General features: G+C 38.0%; 1 protein-coding gene and 1 pseudogene across 3 annotated transcripts in view; both read left to right on the top strand.

The window, feature by feature from the left end:
- Nucleotides 1-2,211: 2,211 nt before the first annotated feature.
- The window catches only part of TNPO3 (transportin 3), a 92,737-nt gene continuing 69,255 nt past the window's right edge, over nt 2,212-25,693 (top strand). The window contains exons 1-2 of one of the 3 annotated variants that reach the window (XM_036010893.1): nt 2,278-2,782; nt 14,636-14,796. Coding sequence is in view for 1 of the 3 variants with exons in the window: in XM_028525292.2 (XP_028381093.1) it covers nt 2,663-2,782 (120 nt within the window). In the remaining 2 variants the exon portion in view is untranslated. Of the gene's footprint in view, nt 2,783-14,635; nt 14,797-23,759; nt 23,875-25,693 lie in introns of those variants that run through there. The other 2 variants (XM_028525292.2, XM_036010894.1) reach the window with 2 other exon arrangements.
- Nucleotides 22,852-22,941, top strand: LOC114508246 (annotated as a pseudogene).

Raw genomic sequence — 25,693 nt, 5'->3', positions numbered from 1 at the left:
ATCTCATTATGGATTGATTTGCATTTCCCTGATGACTAAAAATGCTGAGCATCTTTTCATGTATATTTGTATATGTTCTTTAGAGAAATATCTGTTCAAACCCTTTGCCTATTTTAAAAATTGAATTAAGCCCTGGCTGGCATAGCTCAGTGGATTGAGCGCGGGCTGTGAACCAAAGTGTCTCAGGTTTGATTCCCAGTTAGGGTACATGCCTGGGTTGCAGGCCATAACCCCCAGCAACCGCACATTGATGTTTCTCTCTCTCTATCTCCCTCCCTTCCCTCTCTAAAAATAAATAAATAAAATCTTTTTAAAAATTTTTAAAAATTGAATTATATTTTCACTGTTGAATTGTAAAAGTTTTTTTTACATATTCTGGATGCTAATGCCTTACCAGATATATGATTTGCAAATATTTTCTCTCATTTTGTGTGTTGTCATTTCATTTTATTAAGTGGTCTTTGACACAAGAGTTTTTAATTTTGGTTTTAAAGATTCTTTCTTTCTTTTTAGAGAGACAGGAAGGGAGAGAGAAAGAGGGAGAGAAACACTGATGTGCCAGAGATACATCGATTGGTTGCCTCTCTCACACCCTTCACTGAGGACCTGGCTTACAACCTAGGCATGCGCTCTGATTGGGGGCAGAACAGGTGACTTTTGGGTTCACAGGCTGGTGCTCAGTCCACTGAGCCAAACCAGCCAGGACAAGTTTTTCATTTTGATGAAGTCCAATATATCTATTTTTTTCTTTTATTGTTGTGCTCTTAGTGTCATATCTAAGAAAACCATTGCCTAATCCAAGGTCATGATGGTCATATATTCCTGTTTTCTTCCAAGAGTTTTATTTTTTAAGATTTTTATTTACTTAATATTTAGAGAGAGGGGAGGAAGAAAGACAGGTAGAAAAATAATGATCAGTTGCTTCTCTTACATGCCTCACCTAGGTCTGAATGGCAACCCAGACCTGTATCCTGAAAGGGAATTCAACTGGCAACCTTTCGCTTTGTGGGATGATGCTCAACCAACTAAGTTACACCTGTCAGGGATCTTCCCAGAGTTTTATAGTTTTAGCTCTTACACTTATCTCCTAGGATTTTTTTTTTTTTGGTACAAAGTGTGTTCAACATCATCTTTTGTGGATATTCATAGAACTTCTTAACTGTATTGAATTGCTTGTCTTTCTTTGCAATTAGACTGTAAACTCTATGAGAGCAAAGATCTGAGTGGTCTTACTAAATCTCTTTTTAATGAATAGGTGAATCGGGTAACCAAAATATCAAGTTTCTTTTCTTTTTGGAATTGTATCCACTATGTGCAGTAACACTGTTTTCCTTGTGATGTTGGCAGTGAAAATCCCTTGAGAATAACAATTCAGAAACAAACTAAATAACAGAATGATAGGGACTGTACTATATAATAGGCTTTGGAGTGAAACTGATTTGGAGTCAAATGCTTATTTTCATTTAAAAACTGTGTAACCTTGGGCAAATTACATTACCCACGTTTTATTCCTTAACATGGCGATTTAATTGGCATAGTAGGGATAATTGAGATCTTGTAACTAAAGTGCTTTGCACATTGTAAACACATTAAATAGTAGCATTTGTTATTGCCAAGGAATAACAACAATGTTGGGAAATCCTTTAACATACTGCTATTCAGAACTGTTAGACCATGTATTTTTGATTCCGAAAGGCACACACAAAAATACAATTTTCAATGTGGGAACGACCTTAAAGATGTATGCAAATACTCTGGAGTTCAGCGTGTCTTGAGCAACAGAAATACCCTTTTGGGTATCAGAACTTAGTGGAAAGGGGGCTGAACAGGGATTCTAGGCATTTTGAATTTATTTCAACGTGACACATACTTCAGGTTTGTACAACAGTTATTTGATTACCTGTCTCCTCCACTACAGTCAACACAGAAAACCTCTTTTTTAAGTCATTGGATTTCCAGTACAGTGGGGCACGCGTTGGATGGTTGAATTGACGTGTTTTGGCCACTAGGGTCAGGAAGAATTCTCTGGAGAGGGATGGAAAAATCAGAATGCAGAGGAAACACTTCGGATCCATTGTCAAGAGGAGCAGAGCGGCTCAGGTATGGGATATAAGTGAGTTCTAAGGATCCAGTCGGACGCAAGGAACCGAGACAATCACCTGGGAGCACTTATCTCCGGCTCCACGCCCGGCAGGGCCACTTCCGGGAGAGGGCGGGTAGACACGAAAAGGCGTGCCAGGAAGGAGGCCGTTTGCACTGCACCAGGCGGAAGTGTGCTAAAGGTAGCCGTGGTGCCGTTTCCGGTCCGGGTTAACGCGGTTTAGATACGTTACTGAGACAAACGTGGTTTGTCTGGTGCTGGGACACACTTCTGGGGACCAGTCAGCGGGGTGGGGAGGCGAGAACTGGCGTCCGGACTCAGAAGTCTGAAGTCTACTGGGAAGATCGGGAAAAGGGCCAGGAACCTGAGTACGATCTAACCCCTGTTTCCGAGGGGGCAGCTTCCACCGGGGACCCCTCTGCTCTGGTAACGGCCAAAGAGGAGATGGCGCCAGTCGGGGAGCGGCCGAGGACAACACAGTAAGGAAGCACGAAAGCGGAGCAACCGGAGAAGCCTCGGAGAAGAGCCAGAGTCGTCACTGCCGCCACCACCGCCCCTACCATGGAAGGGGCAAAGCCAACATTACAGCTCGTGTACCAGGCAGTGCAGGCGCTTTACCACGACCCAGATCCCAGCGGAAAGGAGCGCGCCTCGTTTTGGCTCGGAGAGCTGCAGCGTTCGGTAAGGGGCCCAGAGAGGCCGTTCGGCCCCGCGGGGGAAAGGGCGGGGTGGGAACTGAGCTGGAGCAGGAGCCTGAACCCAGTGGTTGGCCTCGTGAGGTCCTCCTCCGGGAGGAGCTGCTTCCCGCGGGGTGGGGCTGAGAAGCTACAGCTAGCTACGCGGCTTTTTGGAAAAAAGTCGCAGCTGGCTGGTCGCGAACTGGCCCTTTCCCCACCCCGTAGATTCTGATTGGTAGGTCCTACACTTTACTATGGCATGATGTAGTCCTCTTTAAGTTTTACTCTTGCTACTTGCTTCTTAGGCACGGCTTTTTCGTTTTGTCTTCCTTCAACCAAATCTAGCCCCAGTCATTCTCCATCTTCCACTTAAGGATGTCTTTATCTGTCTCCCTTCGGTGTCCAAGTGTTGCGCCTGGCAATTCCTTCCCAGTGGTAGCCTTACACCTCACTCTAATTGCTGATGTTTCACTCTAGTTTGAGTTCTTTATTCTCGAAACTTCTCAGGTGTCTGGATTCTTTTACAGGTAAAATTTGCCAGTGTTTTGGAGTGTAAGATAATCTTAAGATAAAGAACATCAATCCTGATTTCAAAAAAATCTTTGGAGTTGTTATTTTGCTGCATATTGGTTCTCTATCCTTGTCTTACCGGTTGTTTTTAGGATGTGGGTATCACAGCTTCCTTGATTATTCCATGTAACTGTGAGCATCCAGTGAGGGGTTTAATCACAAACTTTTATACCTATTGTATTTCTGCATTCTTTTATTGATTCACTGTCTTATGTTTCCTTCTCTAATCTTCATACCTTTGCTGTGCTTTATTTTTGTGTGAGTGTGTGTACTTGATCTTGCTGGCTTTACCATTCTTATTTTTGCATTTTATAAAAAAAATTGCCCCCTGCTCTTTAAAAAAACCCTACACAATAACTGATGCTTAAAGGTGCTCTGCTGTTTTAAATCAGCATAGGCTGCAAGTGCATAATATTTAAAAACTTGCAACTTTTAATATTACACTTAAAAAAAAAAGCAGTTGGGAACTCGAGTCCTGGATAACCTCATGGGAAAATAAAAGAATAGGACTCACTGTAGGCTGCACAAGAAAAATCATTCACATATGGTCTTATTTAGTGTTAATTTTGTGATCTGGGGAGTGAGGTTCCTGATTTATAGTTTTCAAAGTAAATAGGAGAAATGCTACACCATACCAAAAGTCAGCCCTTCCCTACTAAACTTGCTTATTGTTGTGTGTATTCTAAATCAGTGTTTGGGTGCTTACCCTGTACTTGAGACTGTGCTAGGCGTTGGCATGTGGGAATGAACCAGACAAAATCTCTGCTTGTCACATAGGGTGCTTGTCGTGAGTAAATGAATTAATACCTGCAAAGAGCTAAGAAAAGTTCTTGGGACATGGAGCTCAAAATACATTCGTTGTTATTTATTTATTTAGTCTCTTTTATTGATTCTAGACAGAGGGAAAGAGAGGGAGGAAGAGGGAGAGAAACACCAATGTGAGAGAGAAACATTGAAACATACATCAGTTGCCTCTTGCATGTGTCCCCACTGGGTACCAAAGCCTGCAACCCAGGCATGTGCCCTGATCTATTGACCTTTTGGTTTTCTAGATGGTGCCCAACCAACTGAGCCACACTGGCCAGGGCTGCAATTGTTATTTAAATGGTAGTCACTTTTCTCATATTACTTTACTCTGCTCTGTGTGACAACCTTATGTCATCATCCTCATCCTCACCAACTCATTAATGGGGTCCCAACAGGACAGTTGGCACACTTGAAATAGGATAGTTTGAGGAGGGTTTCTTTTATAAAGGTACTATTTATAAAGATGTGGTACCTAAAGAGGTAGTTGTAACCTGTAGCCAAATTGTTAACATCCATGGGCTGGAAGGGGTAGGGAAGAGAGTGGTTACTGGAACTCTCAAGAAGAGTATGGAGTTGGCTGCCTTAAGTAGTAGTTTTCAGTTGAAGGGACATAGCCAGCATGAGGTGACTTTGCAGGAGGGAAGCTGGAGGAATAAGTGTCTTGATCTTATTCTCCTAACCTCCCCCTAGGATTCCCTATTGGACACACCCAGCCAGAAGCTAGGGGACATGGGAACCTGTTGATAAAGTCCATACAGATTTACATACTGGGGCAGAAAACGCGGTAGGGAGGGTGGAAAAGTGGACCTGGAAAACATCAAGCACGGCCACACATCATCACCTTTAGACAGCTTCTGCACCTGGACTGACAAGTCAGCTGATGCTTTGGCCTCAGTTCCTTACTTTTTTGGCAGCAACCTGATCACACAGTTAGACCCTGGATCTTGTCATTATTGAAAAGTCACCAGCTCCCCAAATCACCAGCTCAGACATTCTGCTCTGATCATGACCCACTCTTCTTTCATTTCGTTAGCTCAAGAATCTCATGCAGTTTTAATTTTGATAAAATTAAAGTTTTTTTTTTAACTGGGATTCAAAACTCAACTTTAAGACTTTTTAAAAAAGTTATAAAATGGAAATTTTACAAGAAAACTGCCTAGGATGAAAAAGAGCCGTTATGTATAGACTTCCTCCTATGAAAGATGAGGACTTAGGCTCCCTATACTTCCTCTCATCCAGTCTCTCCAACATAATTATATCACTTCTTCACTGGTTAAATTAATACACATGGTTAACCATGCAGCATATGTACCATGGTAATATTTCCCATTTTGTGCAACTTTTTTTTCTCATGGTAAACATTACCCCCCCCCCCATTTGGTTCCTTTTCTATATATATCTATAGTAATTCATCCCAAACTTTTTCAGTAAGTGTAAGTATCATCTTAGTATGTTCAACCTAGTAACTGGTTCCTTTTTAATTTTTTTTTATTTTTTGTGGAAGGAAACTTTTGAGAGCTTCCATCCCCTTGTTCAAATCTGGCCTGATTGTTCTCCAGGTGTATTGCTTAATTTTTGTCCTGGGATCTCTATTTAACACTATCCTGGGGTATCCCCTTCACTTTCTTGTGTTGGATGCACTGAATTATTGGTCCCATGATCTTTTCTTGGATTAGTCCCTCATTTAATGGGCAGCTGAGAAGGGGATCTAACCCCTTCTCTCCTTGTCTTTCTTTTGGGCCACTTCTACACTGAGAGAAGTCTTCTGGTCTTCTGCCTGGGGATTGTAAACAAGGCTGTTGGTGGCAGGTGGGATAATGACCCAGGGGATGGATTTCACCATTAAGCATGCAGGCTTTAAATTATCTCCTGTTTTCAGTATGATGGTTCTGTCCTTTATGTGAGTCTATTGTACAAGAGTCCACAGTCCCACTACTTCAGTGTTCCCAAAGGAAACCTTGAGTCTTCTGTAATGGTGGGTGAGGAGTAGCCTGGCTTCTCAGAGTCAGGAAGAAAATCTGGGAATCTAACTGCTTGTACAGATTCTGGATCCACTTACTCCTTTGTTTTCTGGTCTACCTGTACACCTGTTGTACCTAGTACTTCTGATTTCTGAGCCTAACTGGGTTTTCACAAACAAAGCGATGTGTTGCCCTTGGTGGCGCTCTCATTCCCCTCACCTAGCACCTAGACTTATTTCAGCTTTCTCAGACCAGCCAAGACAGTTAACACTCGTGCATTAGCTCCTTTCCACACTTGTGTCAATCAGTATCTGTCATGATTCTATTCTCTTTGTTCTTGTGGGTTTCCCCAACCTCCCTAACCCACTTTTTAAAAAATCTTTTTATTCTGATTTTAGTGGATTTTTGAAAGGGATCTGAGGGCAAACCAATGTGTTCAATCAGTTCAGTCATATTAAACAGAAGTCTCTGCATTAGTTATTGAATTTCATCAAAACCTTGTTCCATTGACAGAGCCCCTGCTTTTTCTTTATTCAATTTTGTCTTTATCCACTTTGGAGTCCAGGTGCTATCATTGCTAGTCACTTTCTTAAATATACCAGCAACCCTTCACCTCTGATTTGGTAAAACTTCAGCACGGGTATATTCAACTGCTTCTCCCTTTTTGTCCTGTCTGATACAGGTGCTCTGCATCTCATTTTCTGAATTCTCAGGAACCTTGATCTTTTTTTGGTTATCCTGTGTCTCACTGGCATCTTCAGACTCCCTCTTACATTACAAGGTCCTTCCCTCCAGCATTCACACAGCTGTATTACCTCCCATAATAAGCAAATTAGGGGGCAATGCCCCCTTGCCCATTATTGTGATTTCTTTGATTCTTTCTTACCTCTGTGCTTTTACTATTATTCTTTCCCAATGCTTTCTTCAAATGAAGAAACTAGCCCATCTTTTCAAAACCCAGGCTAAATTCCACTTTCTCCTTGAAGTCTTAACTGATTCTGTTCAAATAAGTTATTTCTGCTCATGCTGAACACCTAGAGGACTTTATTTAATTGCATTTTCTTTTTACTTTTTTGAAAATGTGCTTGTTTTGTCTGCCCTAGTAGATTGTAGTATCCTTTTATTTGTTTATATAATCTGACAGCCATAATTGAAGGAATAAACCACGATTACTAAGAAAGAGACAAACTGCCTTGGCTGGTGTGGCTCAGTGGATCAAATGCCAGCTTGCGAACCAAAGGGTTGCTGGTTTGATTCCCAGTCATCGCACATGCCTGGGTTGTGAGCTAGGCCCCCAGTACAGGGTGTGTGAGAGGTAATTAGACATTGATGTTTCTCTCCCTCTCTCCCTCTCTTCCCCTCTCTCTAAAAATAAACAAATAAAATGTAAAAAGAAAGAAACAAAGGATCAAGATTGGGGTGGGCAAAAGTAGGATTATAGTTGTTCGTCTGGACAAAGACATGCAGCTTATGGTTGTAGTAGAAGAATAAACTGTTTCACATACTATAACTGTAAACCTACTTTTGCCCACCCCATTTGTTGAGTGAATAGCAGCTTATAGGCACTTCCAAAGGGACAGTTGGATAACTCAAATTTGTTTTTATGATTTCATTTATTTTTGCTGCTACTTTCTACCGTATCCCTGGCGAATTGAAAGTACTGTTATGCAGCCTCCTGTGTTGATGTTTTGAGTCTTTCCATCCTTTTTTTTTTTAAACAACCTTTATGAAATAAGTTTATATTGCCCTCTTTTTATACTGTGAAAGACCTGGGTATAGAAAAGGAGAGGAATTTTTTGACTCAGTAAGGCTTTCTTGATGTTGTCACTAAGTGACTTTTTTTTTAAAGATTTTATTTATTTATTTTTTAGAGAGGGAAGGGAGGGAGAAAGAGAGAGAGAGAGAAACATCAATGTGTGGTTGCTGGGGGCCGTGGCCTGCAACCCAGGCATGTGCCCTGACTGGGAATCGAACCTGCAATGCTTTGGTTCACAGCCCGCACTTATCCACTGAGGTATGCCAGCCAGGGGTACTAAGTGACATTTTTAACTAGAATTCTGTTATAGTGTAGTAAGAAGAATAGTGGGTTTCTTTCTTTTCTTTTCTTTTCTTTTTCTTTCTTTTTTTTTTTTTAGTGTTTTAATTTTTAATTTGAAATTGGTAAGGAACAGATTTTGCCTGGTCTGTTTCAAAACCACTTTGAAGGATACACATTTTGAAAAACTATTATCCTTTCTTCCCTTCACCCTGCACTTTACTAATCCTAGAGTCATTTAATATAGTTTCTTTTCAATTTTAATTTAATTTAATTTAATTTTCGAGAGGGGAAGGGAGGAAGAAAGGGAGAGAAACATCAGTGTGAGAGAGAAAAATCCATTGGTTGCCTCTAGCATGTGCCCAGACTTGGGAAATCAGGCCCACAACCCAGACATGTGTCATGACTGGCAATTGAATCAGTGACCTTTAGCTTTGCAGGACAATGCCCAAATAACTGAGCCGTGCCAGCCAGGGTGTCATTTAATATAGTTTTAATGACCTAGTGACAATAGATGTGATAGAGGTATAATTTGAATATGGAATATTGTTTATACTGTGAATCAGCATCTTTTCCCTTTCACTAATATTTATGTAAAACAGCCATTTTCTAAAGAAGCTATTGTACATTCATTACTCTAAACTTTTTTCCCACCAAAATTCTTGAAAACTAGTTCTATAGCATTTAGTCTTTGATTTTTTTCTCTAGCCATTGCAGTCATTGATTTGATCGATTTGAAAATCTGGGCATTTTTTTATTCTTATGCTGTCATCCTCCAGTCAGGTGACCATTAAAAGATAACATGTTTTTGAAAGGAAAGCCTTCTAGAAAAGAGAAAATGTTTCTGAACAACTTCTGTGGCTCAGTTCATTGAACATAGGAATACGGTTGACTCTTGAACAATGCAGGTGTTGGGGACAGTTGAAAATCTGTGTATAAACTTGATTCCCCCAAAACTTAACCACTAATAGCCTACTGTTGATCAGAAGCCTCACCAACAACATAAACGGTCAATTAGCACATATTTTGTTTGTTATACGTCTAATGTGTTGTGATCTTACAGGAAAGTAAGCTGGCCAGTAGCTCAGTTGGAGCATTGGTTCAGTATACCAAGGCTGCCGGTTTGATCCCGGGTCAGGGAATATACAAGAATCAACTAATGAATGCATGAATAAGTGAAATAACAAATCAGTATTTCTCTCTCCTTTCACTCTCTCTAACCAACTAACCAACTAAATTAATTAAGTAAGTAAGTAAACTGGAGAAGAAAATGTATTAAGAAAATCATAAGGAGGAGAAAATACATTTACCATATTTATTGAAAAAAATCTGCGCATAAGTGAACCTGTGCAGTTCAAACCCATGTTCAAGGGTTAGCTGTACTGTATGCCTTGCATTGTTAGCAAGTAGGAGTACATAACCAGTAAAGGATAAAAACCAAAGACCTTTTCCCAAGGATTTACCAGTCTGGCTGTATCATCTAACATGGTACCCAGATGGATATTGTGGCTATTTAAATTTAAATTAATTAAAATTAAAAGTTAAAATCAGGTCTTGGTCAGTGCAAATGGAAACCTTTCATGTTTTTGTTGTATTGGAGCCTGTGAATAATTTGTAGCCCTCGCTCAGTAGCTCAGTTGGTTGGAACGTCATCCCAATGCACCAAGGTTTCGGGTTAGATCCCAGTCAGGGCACATACAGGAAACAACCAGTGAATGCATAAATACGTGGAACAACAAATCAGTGTCTCCCTCTCCCTCTCTAATTAATAAAAGTAAAAATATTTTTTTAAAGACCTGTGAAAGGGAAAACAGTCATTAAAAACAACAACAAGAATTTGTGGTGGTATTTCTGTTGGCATGGTAGTGTGTTATCTGGTGGTGTTCATCCATATTTGGATTGCTTTATTCTTGTCTTTCCAGGCCTCGGGCCAGAGTTGATGGTTTGATTCAGGATATACGATTATCAGAGCACTGCTACTTTTTGCAATTATAACAGTTTTCTTCCAAAACTTACCAGATATTTCTTTAGCATCCTCTCCTATTAATTGCACTGATGTTTATTAGGGAAATGGAAGATCTGTTGTATGAATTTTTTTATTGTGGTACAGTGCTCATAACAAACTTTACCATTTCAACCAGTTTTATGTCTATAGTTCATTCAGTGGCACTAAGGACATTCATATTGTTGCGTAACCATCACCACCATCCATCTCAAGAACTTTATCTTCCCTGACTAAAACTCTACCTATTAAACAATAGCTTCATTCCCTCCTCACTTTAGCTCCTGGCAGTTACCGTTTCACTTTTTGTTTCTATGAATTTGACTACTCCAGGTACCATAGATCAGTAGAATCAGTAATATACCATTTTATCTGTTTGTATCTGACTCACTTCACTTAGCATAATGTTTTCAAAGTTCATCTGCATTGTAGTATGTGTGAGAATTCCTTCTTTTTAAAAATTGCAGTAAAGTACATCATAAACTTCATTATTTTTAAGCATTTTGAGTGTATAGCTCAGTGTCTTTAGGTACATTCACATTGTTGTGCAACCATCACCATCCATCTCCAGGGCTTCTCTCATCTTGTAAAACTGAAACTCTGTGCACTTTAAACACAGTGGACTCCCCATTTCTCCCCACCCACAACCCCTAGCAACCACCATTCCCTTTCTGTCTGTAGGAATTTGACTGAGTACTTCATTTAAGTGGAATCATACATTATTTGTTCTTTTGTGACTGGCTTATTTCACTCAGCATAATATCCGCAGGGTTCATCCATGGTGTATCATGTGTTAGAATTTTATCCCTTTTTAAGGCTGAATAGTAATGTATGTACCACATTTTGTTTCTACTTCATCTGTTCATGAACACTTGGGTTGCTTCCCCGTTTAGGCTGTGTTGAATAATGCTGCTGTGAACATGGATTCATAAATATATGCTGGACTCCCTGCTTTCAGTTCTTTTGAGGGTATATCCAGAAGGAGCAGTGCTGGATCATATGATATTTCTATAGGTTGTTTTTTGTTTTGTTTTTCTGAGAAACAGCCATACTTTTCCAGATTTTATAGGATTTTAAGCTCTTTTGGACTTAAAAACAAATTTAACTCATAGGAAGTTGATATTGCCGATTACCTCTCCTGTACTGTATTTCCCTAGTTTGTACCTGGTACTGAAAATACTACCACAGACTCTTTTAGTGCTATGTATGTGAAGCCCCAGAGAGAAGTTCCATTTCTTGATTAGAAGTTCACAGTCCTACCTGGCCTGGTAGCTCAGTTGATGAGAGTTTCATCCCAATAACACCAATGTTGTGGGTTCGATTCCTAGTCAGGGCACGTACAAGAATCAACCAGTGAATGCATAAATAAGTAGACAAATTGATGTTTCTCTCTCCCTCTCTCTCTCTCTCTAAAATCAGTTTTAAAAAACGTTCACAGTCCTGCTAAAGGGGATAATTTTGTAATGTTTGGTATGCCCTCTGCATACCAAAGTACTGACTTAATTTTCTTCTTTCTGGTAGAGTTCCTAAAATAAAAATATTATTATGAAACGTATTTTTTTCTTTTGGTAAAAAATATTCTAACAAAGTTTACATTGTGTTTTTTACTTCATTTTTTTCCAAGCCCATAGCACAATTCTTTTCAGTTTTTGTGTTCATTGTTTCCTTGTTTTCTGTCTCAGGCATAATGTAATGCCATTAAACAGATAGCCCGAAAACAATCCCAGAGTACATACCTGAAGCTACACTTTAAAATATACATGTTTATACATAAGCATTCAGAGTTTTCTAACACTTGAATGCAATTTTTACAATACATTAAGCTAGACATCTCACATTTCTATAAGATTGAAAAACTTGAGCCCAGACTGGTGTTGCTCAGTGGTTTGGGCATCTTCCCACAAACCAAAAGGTTGCTGGTTCAGTTCCCAGTTGAGGTGCATGCCTGGGTTTGTGGGCCAGGTCCCCTGGTTGGGGGCTGTTGAGGGTGTGTGGGAGGCAGCTGATTGATGTTTCTCCTTCACATTAATATTTCTCTCCCTCTCTTCCCTTCTCTCTAAATATAAAATCTTAAAAAAATATATAAAATTTTTTAAGAAGAAAGAAAACTTGAATCTTCAGCATGGTGTTAACATTTGCTGAATAGGTCTTAATATTCTCATTCCTTTGGTATATATATAAAACTTACTCAGGTAACAATAGAGACCAGTGATTAAAGAAAATACATTTTGTATATTTTTGGCTTTCAGGAAGCCTTCACGTGGGCTACTTTTTTGCTTTAAATGAAATGGTTGCAAGCTTGGCATTTTCTACTTTTAAGGCAGGGCTACCTAGTATATGGCTCATAGTGAAGCTATTACCAAGGAATGCATGCTTCAGTCATTCCCAGCCCACATTAATTTTATGGACACAAATTTATTTATCTTTTTTTCAGGGCCATTCATGAGGTTAATATTTTCATACAAAGGTAAGTTTGGATACAGATTCTTTATACTTGTCATGAAAAAATTTTGGCAAGATTTGTCAGTACCATATTATGTGTGACTGACAGGTACAGATTGAGCCAGAATTCACTTGACAAAGGTCATTATGGCATAGGATTGAAAATGCTTGTCCTGGAAACACTGGGATTTCATCTGACCCGGAGGAGGGCACAGTGTGCCGTGCTGTTATTCGATGGTGATTTCCTTCCTTTGAGCCAAGATAGAACAATGTATATGGGCGCTCTGGTCTTCCAGACTTGAAAAGTGTTTGAGTGTTTCTCCTGGAATTTCAGTAGCTTATGGTATTTTAAAGAATTATTTTAAGCCAGGAATTTCTTCTATGTTATATGGGAAATAATATATCCCTTTTAATTTTTTAATTGTGGAGATGGCTATGAAAATGTAAATTGGCTGAACTTGTCTCTGTAAATGAGTTCTTTGGTTTTGGGGGGGGTTTTTTGCTTCTAGAAAAGCAAATTATTTATGTATACACAAAGATATTCTGTGGGTCTTGGAGCCTGCTCTTGGCTTTATGATTATTTTTGCTTACACTCTGCTTTTGGAGATGGGAGTTGTTTGCTCATCGCTGCTGTGGCGAAGATATTAGCTAAACTTCATTTCATCATGGTTTTTGTATTTCAGGCCATCTTGCAAAATAAGTTATTTTGAAAGATACAGTTTTTAGGTAGTGATGGTTATCTTTTCAGTGCCATAACTTTTTTCTTAATATTTCTTCAAGCCCCTTTCTTTTCCTGCTGTCTAAGAAAACCATGAGAGAGTAACTTGTGACAGATACAGCAAATTGTAAAATTCTCATAAAGGATTAGATGCAAAAACTTAAGATAGTTGACCGACTTAAAATAATCATTTCTCTATTTTAGGTAAATTAGACTTGTTCTTTCTTTACCTGTATCATGAAAATGATAAATATATTTTTTGCTTTGGGAAATTTTGATTTTCAGTGTACCACATTATTACAGGGCATATGTCTAAAATGTGTTGTTTTATTGACAGTTTTAGAGAGAAGGGAAGAGAGGGAGAAAGATCAATGCAAATGAGAAGCATGGATTGGCTGTCTGTCATACATGCCTGTCTAGGGACCGAACCCGCAACCCAGCCATGTGCCTCGACTGGGAATTGAACTGGAGACTGGAGACCCTTTGCTTTGCGGGATGACACCCAACCAATTGAGCTATACCAGTCCAGTCTGATTTTGCGAGTATAGTTATTAAAGCTGGGCACAGGAAAACAAAGAAGGACTTGGGGTAGAAGTAACGAGAGAGAGCCAGGAGAGTGGTGCTCCTGATAGTTTCTTTCTTTTTTTTTTTTTTTTTAGGAGTTCTTTTCACTTTGTGCTCTGACTTAGTTCCCTCTCCCCACCAATGTACTATAAATCTTTGAAAGTCTTTACCTAATAAACATATTATTTACTCATTGAAATGCTTGAAAAAGTATAGTAACCTGGCACTTTTAGCTTACTTTTCAAAGATTACTGAAATATTTCTATTTTTAAAACCTCATTTTCTGTTTGCCAGAGCACTTCTGTCCTTAGTGAAGTATTTTAAGTAATTCTGCTTAATTTGAGGAGTTTTTGTGTAAGTAAGATTAACTAGCAGCCCTAATCCACTTCTAATTCTTGGCAGCTAATGAATCGTTAGGGGCTCCTATCTGGGAGTTCTCTTGCTTTGTTGAGGGCCTGCCTAATGATTTTGGTTGATTGGGCAGTTTTAGAACTGTTGGTATAAAAGTGAGTCTTGGAGCAACAGTGCACCATTAAAGGAAGAAGGGGGCAACAACTTTTAGGATTTGCTGTGAGGTATGATAAAAGACTTAGAATATGTCAGTGAAAGAATTACTGGGCCATAGCCTGCTTCATATTCATCACATAGTCATGGAAATATCTTTTGAAAAAATTGATGTAAAGGCCTGTTCTGCTACTGCTTTGTGAAACGGAAGATTGGAATTAGATACTTAAATGGAAAATGTTCTCTTGTTGCAGCCTCTTTGAAATGTGCTGTTAGTGGGAGCTGCAGCTTCCTCCTGCTGACTCTGAGCCCCAGGCTTCGGTTGAAATGGTCCTTTCAGAAATGTGGAGCTTAGTCCAAGCCTGGATTTCAGTGGGTAGCACCTGGCATCTGTGGCTAGAAAGTCCTATGAAGTGTAAGTGCTTTATTCTCTCCTAAAGAAACCCTTTTCCTACCTTCTCTTCCTTGTTTCTGCAGCTTAGCAGAGGGAAGAAGAGTGAGTGCTATACTATAGTGCCTGGGGTATCAGGATTTGGTTGCATTTTCTTTATGATTCAGTGACCAGAACAAGATCACTTGTTTTGGGATGCCAACAATTGTTAAACCCTCCTGGAATTTAAACTAATCAATTATATCCCCTTAATATATAGTGCTGGCAGTATCATCCCAGGTGACTTCTGACAGTTTACTTGTGATATTCAAGTTTGCCCGATTTCTTTAGATGTCACTCTCACCTTTTATTCTTATTTCAAAAGATAAATATTTGAAAAGAGAGACACATTTGACCAGTGGGTGAGGTAGCATCGAGACCAATAGGGATGCTTGAAATGAGAAGACAGCTCTTCTTTCACTTTGGTTTTACTTGATACGTTTGCACAAGGAGCAATTTAGGATTTTTTTCCTAAGACCAGTTCCTCTTAGAATTGTCCTAGTGAATTCATATACCTGCCATCTATATTTTAATTTATTAAAAATTTAAAAAAGTAGATGCTAGTATAATGAACATTAGAAAGTATAGGTTTTATATTTGATTTAGTTGCCTAGGGTTAAGTGCTGTTTTTTCCTTTTTCAAAAATACTGGTAATATTTTAAAGTAAGCTCATTCCAGAAAAGACTCATTTTTTGGAGGTTTTAAGGTTCCTTTCCCTGACCCTAAAATTTTTCTGAAATGTTTAAATCTTCAGCTTTTAACTAGGAAAATAATGACCTTCTCATTGCTAAAACAAAATACATATTTAAAACCAAACCAAACCAAGTCTTCATTTGTTTGAGGCAAGTGAAGTCCCACAAATGAGGATTCTGAATGAAAAATGTCTCATCCTCTCAGGGCCTTTGTTTTCTTTATCTGTAAAGAACTGATTTGCTTTTTCTCTGTTGCCCTTTCTCTCTGTAAACATTTTGGATTCTGTTCTTACAGCTGACTCCCAATCCATTAAGTATCTGAGCTGCCTAGTAAAAGGCTGGGCTTCTCACTTGTGAAAACAAAAATGTGTTACAGACTTAGGGGATGATGGTATCTTGTCGTCTTGCTTCATATTTAATAATTTAATATACACTTTATTTTTTATTTTTATTTTTAAAAAGATATGTTTAAGTGCCTCTTGTAGCCAAAGTTCTGTTGCCCTGGTCTACCGAAGTCTTGAGCAGTCGCAGTGACCTGTTCTCATTGGTGGGACTTTCTCCTTGATCCTGCTCTCGCCTGTGGCATTCATGCTCTGCCTTGCATCTCGCAGGTCTTGCGCAGAATGAAAGTTTTTTGCTATTTCCTCAGTGGTAGACCTCTGGTGGCCCTCGTATAGATAGCACCATTGGCTCAAGACTGTTTTATGCCCTTTCCTGCAGGGAAAGAGGTTTTGTCTTTTACCCTTACTGCAACAGCAATGGGTCTTAAGCCTTGCCTCTGGGTGACGTGATTTGCTACTCCTCCCACACAATTTAAGACTTCTGTTTGGTAGGGTAAAAGGGTATTTTCAAGTGTCCCAGGTTCGATTCCCAGCCAGGGTACATTCCTGGGTTGCAGGCCATAACCCCCAGCAACCGCATATTGATGTTTCCCTCCCTCCCTCCCTCTCTTTCTCTCTCTCCCTCCCTCCCTCCCCTCTCTAAAAATAAATAAATAAAATCTTTAAAAAAAAGATTAACTAAAACAATGCTTTAAAAAAAGGGGGGGGTATTTTCAGAGCTTTTTTTTTTTTTTTTTTTTTTTTTGCCATTTCTGCAGTTGAGGCTGCTCCTGTCCTCCAGGACTAACCCAACAAAGGAGTTTTCTCTCATCTCCTGCCGCATTCTCAATCTTTCTCTGAGTATCTGGTTGACATCTGTGGAGAAGAGCCTGTACATGGTTGTGAAGGCCTCTTATGGTTGAGTCCCAGGGATTTTATTGGCACATGTTAGCTCACACTCGGCCTTTATCAATTTGTTGATAATTTTAGCTGCATTTTATTACCTGGTTGACTAGTGCCCTGCATCTTTTCCTCTTTTCTTCTACTCCAGATCAGCCAGTGCTTGCCTACTGTTGTTGGGGGCAGTTTTTAGATTTCAGTCCACTTGGTTGTCCTGGGACCTCTGCTTTCTGATGATGCATTTAAGAAAAGTTATTTGGTAGTTTGTTTGCTTTTGGTGATTCTAAAACAGTGTTCTTTTCAACTTTCTACACTTTTAGGTAAATGTAGAACGCCTCTTAGGTGTATTTAAACCCCACAGTATCTGTTATTGTATTATATAGTCAGTGTTCATAGATATTTACAGTACATACTTAACCTTTCCATTACTCTGTCCCTTTCTAATTTCTACGTTTCCATGCAGAATTATTTTCCTTCTTCATGAAGAACAGCCTTTCATATTTTTTTCTTTGTGGGTCTGTTGTTAATGAACTCTCTTCTCTCTCTTTTTAATTGTTTGAGAGACAGTAACATCGATTTCTTATTCCACTTATTATTGCATTCATTAGTTGATTCTTGTACGTGTACTGATTGGGGATTGAACCTACAGTCTCGGCTTATCAGGACGACGCTCCAACTAACTGAGCTACCTAGCCAGGGCTCTCCTTTTTATTTTTCTTTTTCATCTTAAAATGTCTTAATTTTGTCGAATTTCGGAAGGATTTTTTTGCTGGGTTTAAAGTAACCAATTGGCGGTTACTTTCTTTCAGTACCGTGGAGATGCTTGGTTTCAATTTTTTATGTCAACAAGTCAGCTGTCAGTTTAATTGTTTCTTTAAAGATAAAACATCTTTTTTCCTCTGGCCTTTAAGATTTTCCTCTTTGTCTTTTTTTTTTTTTTTTTTTGTCCTTAAGGTTTGTAGATTTTCTTAAATCTGTGGTTTGGTGTCTTTTCTTCATTTGGAAATTTCTCAGTCATTTTCTTTAAATAGTGCTTCTGACCTGTTTTTTTCTGTTCCTTCTGAGACTTCAGTTACCTGTATGTTAGACTCTTTCACTGTTTCACATGTCACTCGGTTCCTTCCCATCTTTATCTCCTGTCATTTTTGACTTTGTGCTTTGGCCTTATTTTCTATTGCTCTATTTTCTAGTCTAGTAATCTTTTCTTCAGTTGTTTGATTTGCCATTTAATCCTTCCATTTGGTTCTTAATTTAAGCTACTGTATTTTCTAGTTCTAGATTTTCATTTGACTCTTTTTATAGATTCCATTTCTTCATGGAAAGTCCCCACTTCTAATTCACTGAATATATTAACCAGCTATTTATTATTTTTCCCAAATGTTCGTTTTGAAAAATAGATAACTTGAAAGAATAGTATAGTGAACAAAATACACCCTTCTCCTCGATTGGCAGTGCCCCATTTCCTTTTTTTTCTGTTTCTTTCTATCCCTTTTTGTTCTCTGAGTGTGTATTTTTTTAACCTTTTAGAATTAAATTTCAGACCTCATAATGTTGTACCCCAGACATTTTGACATACATCTTGTAAGAACAAGGACATTTTTCTATACTAAACTAAAACCATTGTCCCGCTCAAGAAGTTCAACATGATACAATGGTAACAGCTAACACACAGTCCATGCACCTGTCTCCTCATTGTCTCAGTTATAGATTCTTAGTTTTACAGATTTTTTACTTTCTCTGATCTAGGATCCAGTCAAGGATAATGCATTGCTTATAGTTGTTGTGTCTCTGTAGTCCCTGGGGTATTTCTTTTTTTTTATGATAGCCATATTAAAAAACACTTCCAGGCCCAATTTGGTTTTGTTTTGGATATGCTTCACTGTTTGGATTTGTCTGGTTGTTTTCTTATGATTACATTCAGGTGAAACATTTTTTGGAAGAATACTGTTTGGGTGATAATATGTCATTTTTAGTGAGTCACATCAGGAGTCACATAAAATGTGTTTGTCTCATTATTGATGATGTTACATTTTATCACTTCTGTTAGGATACCACAGTTATTTTAGTCCTCAGCTAATAATTCCCTTATTTAGGTAGGTTATTTTCTATTGTCTGTCCCCCCACTTTTTTGTTATCATTTAGTCTTGCTTTTGTTTGTTAGTGGGTATACTGTTTATGAAAAGTTAAAGAGATTATAAATGATTTTTTTCTCCTGAGATGGTTTCCTTTGCTTCAGGCAGGTCTTTATGATAGGACCAGATTCCTTTAATCTAAGTAGGGATTGAGTAGATTCTAAACTGTGTTTCTTTCTCTCTCTCTCTCTCCTCTCTCTCTCTCTCTCTCTTTTTTAAGATTTTATTTATTTTTATTTTTGGAGAGAGAAGAGAAGGAAAAAGAGGGAGAGAAACATCAGTGTGTGGTTGCCTCTTGTGTACCCCCTACTCAAGGCCAGGCCCTCAACCCAGGCATGTGCCCTGACTGGGAATCAAATCGGCGACCCTTTGGTTCACAGCCCATGCTCAGTACACTGAGTTTCACAAGCCAGGATCTCTTTCTTTCTTTGGTGTTAAAATGTACATAACATAAAATTTACCATTTTAAAGTGTACAGCTCTGTGGCATTAAGTACATTCACATTGCTGCACCACTATCACCACAGTTCATCTCCAGAACTTTTTCATCTTCTCCAGCTGATACTGTGTACTCGTTAAACAGTAACTCTTCCCATCATCTCCATTCAACCCTCACAACTGAAATTCTAACTTTGCCTCTATGGATTTGGCTTATTTCACTTAGCATCATGTTCTCAAAGTTTGTTAGTGTTGTAGCATGTAATGGTACTCCTTACTTTTTAAGGCTGAATAACTATCCATTTTGTATATATACTGCATTTTACTTATCTATTCATCTGTCAATGAACTTTTGAGTTCTTCAACTTTTGTGAATAATGCTGCAATGAGTATGGGCATGCAACTGCCTTTTCAAGGTCCTGTTTTCATTTATTTTGGATATAGACCCAGATGAAGTTGCTGGATCATATGGTAATTCTATTTTTAACTTTTTGAGGAACCTCTGTACTGTTTCTTGTAGTGGCTGTACTTTTTTACATTGCTGGTAGTGCAAGAATGGTTCTGGTATCTCCTCATCCTCAGCAGTATGTTTTTATTTTCTGTTTTTTGTTTTGTTTTTTTTCCCCCATGGTGGCCATCATAACAGGTGTGAAGTGATATCTAATTGTGGTTTGGTTTACATTTCTCTGATGACTAGTGATGTTGAGCATATTTTGTTGGCCATTTTTATAACACCTTTAGAGAAATGCCTTTTCAAGTCCTTTGCCCATTTTATAGCTTGGTGATTTGGCTTTTTTGGTGCTGAGTTGTAGGAGTTCTTTATGTATTCCTCATAGTAACTCCTTATCAGATGGATGGTTCTCCCATTCTTTAGGTCGCTTTTTCACTCTGTTGATTTGCTGTATAGAAGTTTTAAAGTTTGATGTAGTCCCATTCATCTACCATTACTATTGTTTCCTGTGCTTTTTTTGTCATATTTATGAAATCATTATCAAATCTAATGTCATGAAGTTTCCCTCCTCATTTTTTCTTTTGGGAGTTATAGTTTCAGGTCTTATATTTAGGTCATTAATCCATTTTGAGTTAATTTTTGTATATGGGCCTGACTTCTTTCTTTTTCATATAGCTATGCAATTTTCCCAACACTATTTGTTAAAGATACTCTCCCCATTGTGTAGCTTTGGCACCCTTTTTGAAGATCATTTGACTGTATTTGTGAGAGGTAGTTCCAGTGGTCTATATATCTATCTGTATGCCAGTACCATAATGTTTTCATTACTTTGGTTTTATAATACATTTTGAAATCGAGAATGTGAGACCTTCACATTTGTTCTTTTTTGCGATTGTTTTGGCTGTGTAGGGTTCCTTGAGATTCCATATGGATTTTCTGATGGAGTTTTCTATTTCTGCAAAAAAAAAAAAAAAAAAAAGTCATTAGGATTTTGATCGGGATTACATTGATTCTGCAGATTACTTTGGGAAGTATTGACAACAATAGTAATGTCGGTCAGTCCTCGAACATAGGCTCTCTCCATTCATTGGTGTCTTTGATTTCTTCCAGTAATGTTTTGTAGTTTTCAGTATAGTTCAAGTCTTTTTGTCTCCTTGCTTTATTCCTGAGTATTTTCTTCTTTTTAATACTACTATAAATGCAATTAATTTTTAATTTCCTTTTCAGATTGTTCACTGTTAGTGTATAAAAACATCTGATTTTTGGGTGTTGATTTTGTATTTTGCAACTTTGCTGAATTCATTTATTTGGGGATATCTTTATGACTTTCTACATATAAGATCATGTTATATGCAAACAGACATCATTTACCTCTTCCTGTTCAATGTGGATGCTTTATTCTTTTTCTTGCATAATTGGTTTGGGTAGAACCTCTAATACTACATTGAATAGAAGTGGCAAAACTGGGCATCCTGGTCTTGTTCCTGGCTTAATAGTTTTGAAGAGCTGTCATTCTTTGACTATTGAGTATAGTGTTCATTGTAGGTTTACATACAAAGTCATGTGACAATTAATGACGACAGTATTTTCGTGAAATTCACCATTAAGTGATTTCATTGTTGTGCAAACATCATAGAGTGTATTTATATACACCTAGATGGTATAGCCTGCTACACCCAGACTGTATAGGATAGCCTGTTATTCCTTGGCTACAAATCTGTACAGCCTGTTAGTATACTGAATACTGTAGGCAATTGTAACACATGGAAAGTATTTGTGTATCTAAACATATAAAAGGTTACTATGTTGTATACCTGTAACGAATATAATAATATATGCCAACTATACTTTAATAAAATATTATAATAAAAAACAAATATGGAAAAGCTACCATAAAAAATAACATACAAAAGATTAAAAAGCCCTGGCCAGGTAGCTCAGTTGTTTGGATCATTGTCCCACATACCAAAAGGTTGTGGGTTTGATCCTGGTCGGGTCATGTCTGGGAGACAACCCATTTATGTTTCTCTTTCACATTGATGCTTCTCCACCCCCTTAGCCCCCAAATCAGTAAACATCCTTGGGTTAGGATAAAAAAAATTTTTAAAAAATGGTGTACCTACCTGGCTAGTGTGGCTCAGTGGATTGAGTGCCGGCCTGCTAACCAGAGTCGCTGGTTCAATTCCCAGTCAGGGCACATGCCTGGGTTGCAGGCCAGATCAGATCCCCAGTAGGGGGCACATGAGAGGCAACCACACATTGATGTTTTTCACCCTCCCCTCCCCTCTTTCTAAAATAAATAAAATCTTTCAAAAAAGAAATGGTACACATATATAGGGCATTTACCATGGATGGAACTTACAGAACAAAAGTTGCTGTGGGTGAGTCAGTGAGTGAATGGTGAATGAATATGAAGGCTAGGACATTACCTTACCCTACTGTGGACTTTATAAACACTGCAGAGTTAGGCTACACTAAATATATAAAACAATGTGGTATTAAATTAAGCAAAGGAGAAAATAATATAATTATGAGACATGGTAAACACAAGATGTATGAGACTGTTCCCTGCATAACTGCATACTGTTTACAGCAGACTTTTTTATATGTCAAAAGAGTACATTCTAAGCAATAATAGTATAGTAAATACATAAACCAGTAACAGTTTCTATTATCACTGTCAAGTATTATGCACTATACATAATTGTATGTGCTATACTTCGTGTCACTGGCGGCGCAGTAGGTTAGTTTACACTAGCATGACTAGATGCTGTACCTACGATATTATGGCAGCTACAGCGTCACTAGGTGATAGGAGTTTTTCAGCTCCACTGTAATCTATGGGACCTCATGTATATGCTGTCCATTGTTGAAACATTGTTATGTAGTCAGTGCATGACTGTATGGTCTTTACAATGCTGGGATAATTTCCTTCTGTTTTTAGTTTGTTGAGTGTCTTTATCATGAGTTTTAAATTTTGTCAAATGCCTCTTTTGCATCAGCGGAGATGTTTTTGTTCATTCTATTAATGTAGTTCATTACATTGTTTAATTTTCATGTGTTAAATCACTCTTGCATTTCATGAATAAATCCTGCATGGTCATGGTATATAATCCTTTAATATAATACTGAATTTGAGGATTAGCGTGGCCCCAGCACAAGGATGACACACAAATTTGTGAGGCATTCCATATTTTTAACAATACAGAGAAAATTAGCATGGCCCCTGTGCAAGGATGAATACTGAATTTGGTTTGCAGATATTTTGTTGAAGTTGTTTTTTTGTTTGTTTTTTGTTTTTTTCCATCAGTATTCATAAGAGATACTGGTTTGTAGTTTTCTTAGGGAATCTTTTGTCAGGCTTTGGTAACAGAGTGACATTGGCTTCATGAAATGAATTAGAAAGTGTTCCCTCCTTTTCTTTAATTTTCTTGGAAGAGTTTGGAATTTGAGAAGGATTGGTGTTAAGTCTTCTTTAAATGTTTGGTAGAATCACCAATAAATCCATGTGGTCCTGGGCTTTTCTTTGTTGGGAGGTTTTAGATTACTAATTTAATCTCTTTACTAGTTAATAATAATACAGTCTATTCAGATTTTCTATTTCTTGATTCAGTCTTGGTATGTATCTAGGAATTTGTGAATTTCATCTAGATTATGTAATTTGTTGGTGTATAGTTCATAGTATTTCTTAGAATCCTTTTTGTTTCTGTAAAACTGGTAGTAGTGTGTCCACTGTCATTTCATTTGTCTTTTTTCTTAATCTAGACTGTTTGTTAATTTGGTTGTTTGTTAATTGGTTTCTTTTTAAAGAATCACATACTGGTTTTCCTATTTTCTGTTTTATATATCTTTGCCCTAATCTTTATTATTTCCTTCCTTATGCTAGCTTTGGGTTTAGGGTGTTCTTTTTCTAGACCCTTAAGGTGTAAAGTTAGGTTGTTGGTTTGAGATGTGCTGCTGCTGCTTTTTTTTTTTTAATTCTCACCCAAGGACATTTTTTTTTTCATTGCTTTTAGAGAGAGAGGAAGGGAGAGAGGAAGGGAGGGAGAAAAACATCGATTGGTTGCCTCCCCTACACACCTGGACCGGGGATCATACGCACCCGGACTGGGGATGGAACCCGCAACCTAGGTATGTGCCCTGACCGGGAATGGAACCCGCAACCTTTCGGCTACGGGACAATGCTCCAACCAACTGAGCTACACCGGCTAGGGCGAGATGTGCTTCTTTTTTTAATGTAAGTGTAAAAAGCTGTAAAATTTTTAGAACTGTTTCAGTGCATTTCATAAGTTTTAGTATGTTGTGTTCCCATTTTCATTTGTTTTAAGGTATTTCCTAATTTCTTTTTTAACCCATTGGATACTGTAGAATATATTTAATTTTTCTTCCATACTCATGAATTTTCCAGGTTTTCTTCTATTTATTTCACTGTGATTCAAAAAAGATAATTTCGGTAATTTCAGTCCTTTTATGTTTATTTAGACTTGTTTTGTGGTCTGGCATCTGGTGTATCCTGAATATGTTTCGGTCTTTTGGAGGTATAGTTCCTATTTCCTTCACTGAGTCCCAGCTAAAACTGTGGAGTGTTACCTGGGCTCCTCTTCCTTGGTGAGCCCTAAATTTGTCTTCAGCACTCCAGTCTTATTAAACTGCTCAAGGATCTTTAGCTTCTTAGCCTTTTGTCTTCCACTTTCAAATAGGTAAATTAAATGCCTTGAGAGGAAAAGTGGAGTCAAATATTGGACTGAACTCTCTGCTCTCTCTTCCCTGTCTCTGGAATCTGTGGCCTCATGTCCTAGCTGTCTTGGTAGTTTTGATGTCTTCAAACAAGTTATTTTTATTTTTTTTTAATTTTTTAAAGTTTTATTATTATTTTTAAAGATTTTATTTATTTATTTGTACACAGAGGGGAAGGGAGGGAGAAAGAGAGGGAGAGAAACATCAAAGTGTGGTACCTTCCGTGTGCCCCCCACCAGGGACCTGGCCAGCAACCCAGGCATGTGCCCTGACTGGGAATTGAACCAGTGGCACTTTGGTTTGCAGGCTGGCGCTCAATCCACAGAGCCACACCAGCCAGGACTAAAAAAGTTCTTTCTTACTCAACTTTGTACTTGGTTTAGGCTGTAAAATTGGTGTAATGCCAGCTAATGTGTTATAACCAAAGTTGATACACCAGATAAATGCTATGAGAGTGATAGTTTCAGGTTGTTTGGGGAGCATATAGGACATAAAACTAACTCCTGTGGTTAAAAAAACTTCACTACACTTTTCTAAATAAAAAAAAATAGTGTAATCTGAATATTTACAAAAAAGGATCTGACAAGATCCGTATCTTTGTTTTTTAATTATATACAGGGTCCGGCAGAAATAACACCCATCTTTTAATACAAAATCATAAGCATGTAATTCTGTAACATAACAATATCACACTCAAACACACCATGTGACTGCCATTTTAGGAGAAATGTTCAAATTAAAACTATAAATTATTACATCCGTATTACTGCCTATCAACCACACTCAAGCTACTTCTCAAGTTACTTCTTCCGGACCTTGTATTTTGGAGATCTTTTCATATTAGGATTATAAATACATCTTTATTTTTAAAGGCAATTCCAAATGATAGGTTAAAAATATTCAAACAAAGCCCTGGCTGGCGTAGCTCAGTGGATTGAGCGTGGGCTACGAACCAAAGTGTCGCGGTTTGATTCCCAGTCAGGGTACATGCCTGGGTTGCAGGCCATGACCCCCAGCAACCGCACATTGATGTTTCTCTCCCTCTCTCTCCCTCCCTTCCCTCTCGAGAAATAAATAAATAAATAAATAAATAAAAATAATCTTTTAAAAATTCTTTAAAAAATATTCAAACATATTAAAGGTGCTTGAAAAATAAATCTTTCTATTCCTACCCCCAGTTTTCCAGAAGGAAATTGTATTTTTGTTTTGTTTT

Source organism: Phyllostomus discolor, chromosome 10 (genome assembly GCF_004126475.2).
Source record: "Phyllostomus discolor isolate MPI-MPIP mPhyDis1 chromosome 10, mPhyDis1.pri.v3, whole genome shotgun sequence".
In the NCBI taxonomy this organism is placed as follows: domain Eukaryota; kingdom Metazoa; phylum Chordata; class Mammalia; order Chiroptera; family Phyllostomidae; genus Phyllostomus; species Phyllostomus discolor.
This window is presented reverse-complemented; position numbering and strand designations above follow the sequence as displayed.